At 36.4% G+C, this 5,892-nt stretch overlaps 1 protein-coding gene across 3 annotated transcripts; it reads left to right on the top strand.

Annotated features, from left to right (window-relative positions):
* The first annotated feature begins 221 nt into the window (after positions 1 to 221).
* On the top strand, positions 222 to 4,384 carry LOC142633911 (G-type lectin S-receptor-like serine/threonine-protein kinase RKS1). 3 transcript variants are annotated; one of them, XM_075808171.1, is made up of 8 exons: positions 222 to 2,122; positions 2,223 to 2,363; positions 2,531 to 2,721; positions 2,934 to 3,144; positions 3,296 to 3,533; positions 3,635 to 3,785; positions 3,866 to 4,171; positions 4,296 to 4,384. In XM_075808171.1, the coding sequence occupies exons 1-7, from the start codon at positions 772 to 774 to the stop codon at positions 4,166 to 4,168; spliced, it is 2,586 nt and encodes an 861-aa protein (XP_075664286.1). In that variant the 5' UTR covers positions 222 to 771; the 3' UTR covers positions 4,169 to 4,171; positions 4,296 to 4,384. The 3 variants fall into 3 exon arrangements, with proteins under 3 accessions (XP_075664286.1, XP_075664287.1, XP_075664285.1); XM_075808172.1 differs by lacking the exon at positions 4,296 to 4,384 and having other exon boundaries at positions 222 to 2,117; positions 2,526 to 2,721; positions 3,866 to 4,268; XM_075808170.1 differs by lacking the exon at positions 4,296 to 4,384 and having other exon boundaries at positions 3,866 to 4,268.
* Positions 4,385 to 5,892: the final 1,508 nt, after the last annotated feature.

Here is a 5,892-nt window from a genome sequence, read left to right as displayed (position 1 = left end):
AATTATTGACAGAAATATTAAAATAGATATAACTTCTCATAAATAAATAAATAAATAATAATAAAAAATGTGGTTTAGTGGCTCACTTATTTGGTCAGTGCACAAACAATATAAAAGACATATGGGACAGGTATTAAAAAAGATATAACTTCCCATTATTTAAAAAAAAAAAAGAAAAAAAAGAAAAAAGAAAAAGAAGATAGCTCAGGCTCACATGTTTCGGTGCGGATCGGCGCGCGTTGTGAAGACGGCGACAGCGGCGAATCGGCCCGGTTCGGCCCAGATCGGCGCGCGTTGGCCCGAAAACCCACCGGAAGAAGAAGAAGAGAAGTAGAAGAAAAAAAAACAAGAAGGGTCCGAAACCCAGAAGAAGAAGAAGGTAGGATTCGCCGTTATTTGAAAAGTAACGATTTCACATGAAAGTCAGGATTTTAGGTACTGAATGTGTGATTATAAGTTCAACTCATGTAGTCAATTATGTTACACTGTTGAGTTTGACTGGTCAATAAGGGAAATTACAAAATCCATGTGTTTTATAAAATTGAAGCTTGAATGCCTCCGGTCCCTAGACGCAATTCTGCTTCACTTGTGATGCTTGGCTGCTTCTTTTTGAGTTTGAAGCAAAATCCTTTTTGATAGGCTGCTTCTTTGTTTGAAAAAAGAGAGGTAAAAGTCGAGGCGTGTAGTCCTAAAAGAAACAATTAGTCAGCGATAGGTATCAGAAATAGAAGACTTCAGAATTTTCTCTCTTCTTTCTTGTAGGAAGACTTCATGCCCACCCACCACCCCCTACAAAAAAAAAAAAAAGAAGTTATTTTAAGTGGAAGACCACTGCACACAAACATGGATGCTGAAACCATGGTCATGCCATTGATTCTGATCATGCTTTTCTTCCCATTTTGCACTTCCGTTGACACCTTAACACCAGACCAATCCATCAAGGATGGCCAGTCTTTGATTTCCAACAAAAATAATTTCGCCTTAGGCTTCTTCAGTCCCGGCAATTCTAGCTACCGGTATCTTGGTATTTGGTTTGTCAAAGTGGCAAAACAAACTATTGTGTGGGTGGCAAACAGGAATGATCCTATTATTGATTCCTCCGGTGTTCTCTCCATCAACCCCTATGGAAACCTTGTCCTCCATGACAGTTCTAACCGTCTTCTTTGGTCTACAAATGTGTCTCTCCAGGGGACAACCTCCTCTGTTGCACAGCTTCAAGATTCAGGAAATCTGGTATTGGTCCAAGGCAATAACAATAAGTTGATATGGCAAAGCTTTGATCATCCTACAGACACTTTGCTTCCAGGCATGAGGTTTGGGTTGAATCGGATAACTGGGCTAGACAGGTTCTTGACATCTTGGAAGTCGCAAGATGACCCCGGAACTGGGGACTACTTCTTTAAGATGAATCCTACCGGCTCTCCACAAGTCGTCTTGTGTAAGGGTTCGACTTTATATTGGCGGTCAGCTCCATGGCCGTGGGCAACATCATCATCAGCAGCAACTGTCTCATCGGGTTTTAATTACGTTTATGTTAACAACGAAGATGAGGTATCATACGCCTACTCTATTGATGACCCCTCCATCATTTCTAGAGTAGTGGTTGGCAACTCTGGATTACTCCAGAAACTTATGTGGAATGATGGTGACCTTCAATGGAAGGAATTCTGGTCAGCACCGAAATACCGGTGTGACAACTATAGACACTGTGGTGCCTACGGTAAATGTGGTCCCGAGTCTACCAGTTTTAATAGGTTTGAGTGTACTTGTTTGCCAGGGTATGAACCCAAGTCTCCGAAGAATTGGTATCACAGAGATGGTTCTGAGGGGTGTGTGAGGAAGCAGTTGGGGTTGTCAATGTGTGGGAATGGAGAAGGGTTTGTGAAGGTGGAGCTTTTGAAGGGTCCTGATTCATTTAATGCAGTTTGGATGGACAAGAGTATGAGTAGCTCAGAGTGCGAGCAGGCATGCCTGAGAAATTGCTCTTGCACAGCTTTTGTCAGCATAAATATTGATGGGAAGGGGACCAGTTGCTTGGCATGGTATGGGGAATTGAATGACATTTCAGATAGTTCATATGAAAGGTGGGAGCTAAATGTACGTGTAGATGCAACTGAGTTAGGTGGCCTTCTCCACTTGCTTGTATTTTTCGTAGATTTTCATTTCTGCCTATTTTACCGTACAAATCGTGGACTGATTTTTTTTTTTTTTTTGTCCTCCAGCTACTTACACAAGGAAGTCCAATGGTTTTCTTGGCCACAAGAGGCAGCGGGCTATTACAATAATTTCCCTTATGGTGACATTGTTTCTGGTATGCTTGATAGGCTATATATGCCTAATGAAGAAGAAGAGGAAAACAAAAGGTAACAAAATCACTTCCATTGTATTGTTCGCACAAACACACAGGAAAATATGTGTATATATATATATATCAAGAGTCATTTTGGTAGACGACTTGAGCTATATAAATGCTCAATTGCAAAATTATTGTCAGCAATCTCTATCAATCTATCAATATGTTTTAGGACAGTGAAGGGAAAATTGCACAATCAATCATTATATTTTACCGGTGCCATGGACTATTTGGAGGGAAATGAACTAGAGGAGAATAGTAGACATCCAGATTTATTGATCTTTGATCTAAGCTGCATAGTTGCTGCCACTGACAATTTCTCTCCAATCAACAAACTAGGAGAAGGTGGCTTTGGTTCTGTTTTTAAGGTAAAGTTACAATTCATAATGGCATCGTTGAATGTTGATATCTTGCATATTTTCCATTCTTTTTCAATTTCCATTATTGTGTGCGTGTGAATGCAAGAAAATGATTTACATAATCTAGGACATAAGTTATTGAAGAATCAGATTGTGGCATTGAACTCAATTGCTTTGAACTAATTGTTACAACTAAGCTTAATTTTGGATCATGGATTCAGGGTCAATTATCTAATGGACAACAGGTAGCTGTGAAAAGGCTATCCAACATTTCAGGACAAGGAATAGAGGAATTCAAAAATGAAGTTATGTTAATTGCAAAACTTCAACATAGGAATCTTGTCAAGCTTTTTGGTTGTTGCATTCAGGGGGAAGAAAAGATGTTGATTTATGAGTACATGCCCAACAAAAGCTTGGATTTCTTCATTTTTGGTACGTCTTCTTTCTATTAATCTATTGCATTCATCTATTTTATTTTCTTCTATTATATATATTCAGAGAATATTTTTGGACTACATAAAACCAAATATTTTTACACTATTTAATCACATTTTGAGTATTTTGGAGTTGAATTTTATTGTAGACCATACAAGAAGTTCATTACTTAATTGGGGGAAACGCTATGAAATCATTATTGGGATTACTCGTGGGATTTTGTATCTTCATCAAGACTCAAGATTAAGAATTATACATAGGGATCTTAAAACTAGCAATGTTCTTCTAGATGGTGAGATGAATCCAAAAATTTCAGATTTTGGGATAGCTCGTATATTCAAAGGGGACCAAATTCAAGACAAGACAACTAGAGTTATTGGAACATAGTAAGTACTTATGTGCACACAAAGCCTTGCACACTTTCCACAGATCGAAAATGAAGGCCTATGCAAAGATTAACTCTTTTTTTAATACTATTCACATGCAGTGGTTATATGTCACCAGAGTATGCAGTATTTGGAAAATTTTCAACAAAATCAGATGTTTTTAGTTTTGGTGTCATATTATTGGAGATCATTAGTGGCAAGAAGAATAACAGTTCTTATCAAACACACCCTTCCTTAACTCTGATAGGGCATGTAAGTAACAAAAAAACAATTGTCTTTTCCATTTGCATTTATAATACCACCCCTTTTTGATAATGCTATAAACCATACAGGTATGGGAACTATGGAGAGAAGATAGAGCCTTAGATATAGTTGATTCATCAATTACTGAGTCATTTGTTTCTCATGAAGTTTTGAGATGCATTCAAATTGGGCTCTTATGTGTGCAAGAAGATGCAACAGAACGACCAACCATGTTGGCTATTCTTCTCATGCTAAGTTGTGAAACAACTATTCCTTCTCCGAAGCAACCTGCTTTCGTTTTCAGAAGACCAACAAATGATTTGGGATCAATCACTGAAAATGGGTTTTATTCTATAAATGACGTAACAATAACTATGTTTGAAGCTCGCTAAAAGGTAAAGATTGCTGCATCTAAATTGCTTCTATAAGGATTTATGGGAACAATTAACATTTTACTCCGTTTATAAGAACAAATATAATTCTTATTCTTTTTTCCTCCTTTCTTTCCTTTTGTACCAGGTGATCCTAAAGTAAAATATCCAAAAGTAAAATATAAGTGTTAGAGAATATAGCCTACTTCAGTGGATTTCCCCTAACCTCTGAATATATATATATATATATATATATATATATATATATATATATATATATATATATATATATAACTACAAAGCAAACCTCATATGCTAATAAGTAATAATTGAAATATATTAGAGAATGATGTAACCTACAAACAATTTCCTGTGCTCCAAGCATAAGAACTTTTAGGAAAGCCAAAAGGCAAACATGCAGTCTGTGGTGGATAGTACTGTAGGAACAATGTTCTTTCAATTTTTTAGGTAAATATCGTCGTCATAATCATATGACAAGACTGTGTTTGCTGTTTATTCTCACTTATTCATAGCTTATTTAATCTAATGACCTGAAACCCTTGGATATTTTGATTTTGTAATGTATGTCAAGTCCAAGTTTCATAGGCCTAAGATGCAGCTCAAAAGAAGACTGTTTTTTATGAGCAATTCGTAATTTAGACATCCATTCAATCAGTTGAAAGATGATTTTTGAGGGATGTTGAATTTGATAGTGGCTCGATGCATTGAAAATTGTGAAACCAAAATCTAATTATGTTCATTAAGTCAATTGCTGCCTTGTTTTTCACTCCCTACATGACAACATATAAAAGACTTATTATAGCATGACTTCAACAAGAGGTTTAGAGAGAGAGAGAGAGAGAGAGAAGGCCTAAGCTTCATTTTGATCAACCTATGATTCAAAAGTCTTTATTCAACATTAGAGTTGGAATTTTGGTGATCAAGAGCTAAAGTCACAGGGACTATTATCTCAATACATTGTAGCAGAGAACAAATTTTTATGGTGGTCCTTGGGAGTCATTTAGAGGGTCTAATTGTGATCACAGATGCAGATCGTGAGAGAAGGGTTTCATAGGCAAGAGTCCAAAAGGTCTGAAACTGGGGTGGGGTCATGAGAAATGACAAAGAAGGAATTCATAAATTGTATTATTCTAGCACAAAAACTATCAAAGAAAGCGAAGAGATAAACATAGAATCATGGGTTTGTACAATGTCCTTAAGTGTTTGGCAATGTCTTTTTAATGGCTTAATGCACATACTCTTCAAAGGGTATGTCTAATTTTATCTAAGTATTGTGCCTCTCGCACTTGACCAAACAGAATTTTTAATTTTACCAAATTATTTATTGATTCACAAAATTGGATTCCCTTAGTATAATATGAAGGATTTTAGTGTCCCACTTGAAAGTTCAGTTTTGATTATCTGTACAAGTTATTCAATAGCTACCTAATGATGAAAATTTGTGCTGAGATTTGGTGCTGCAAAAAATTACGACAGAGAAGAAACTAAGCGAAGAAGAAAATTGAACAGAGACTATGAAATCTTAACTAACTTGAGATCAACTCTAGCAAACTGAACCGACTCATATCAACTTTTTTAACTTGCTCACTATAACAGCTACATAAGATGACACCGTTTGGTGCTTTACACTTAAAAAAGCTTTGTTAAAACGTCATCATTTGTACCAGCAGTAATATCAGGCCACTCTGTTTTAATGACGGCACATGAGGCCTAATAAGAAAACC

The sequence above is a fragment of the Castanea sativa genome, chromosome 5 (genome assembly GCF_040712315.1).
Source record: "Castanea sativa cultivar Marrone di Chiusa Pesio chromosome 5, ASM4071231v1".
NCBI lineage: Eukaryota > Viridiplantae > Streptophyta > Magnoliopsida > Fagales > Fagaceae > Castanea > Castanea sativa.
This window is presented reverse-complemented; position numbering and strand designations above follow the sequence as displayed.

What these genes read in the sequence shown, in the direction of transcription:
- LOC142633911 (XM_075808171.1), top strand. Translation starts at nt 772, where the DNA reads ATGCCCACCCACCACCCCCTACAAAAAAAAAAAAAAGAAGTTATTTTA. An exon ending in ACTAGAGTTATTGGAACATA is followed by an intron (nt 3,534 to 3,634) that starts GTAAGTACTTAT and finishes ATTCACATGCAG; the next exon opens with TGGTTATATGTCACCAGAGT. An exon ending in CCTTAACTCTGATAGGGCAT is followed by an intron (nt 3,786 to 3,865) that starts GTAAGTAACAAA and finishes TAAACCATACAG; the next exon opens with GTATGGGAACTATGGAGAGA.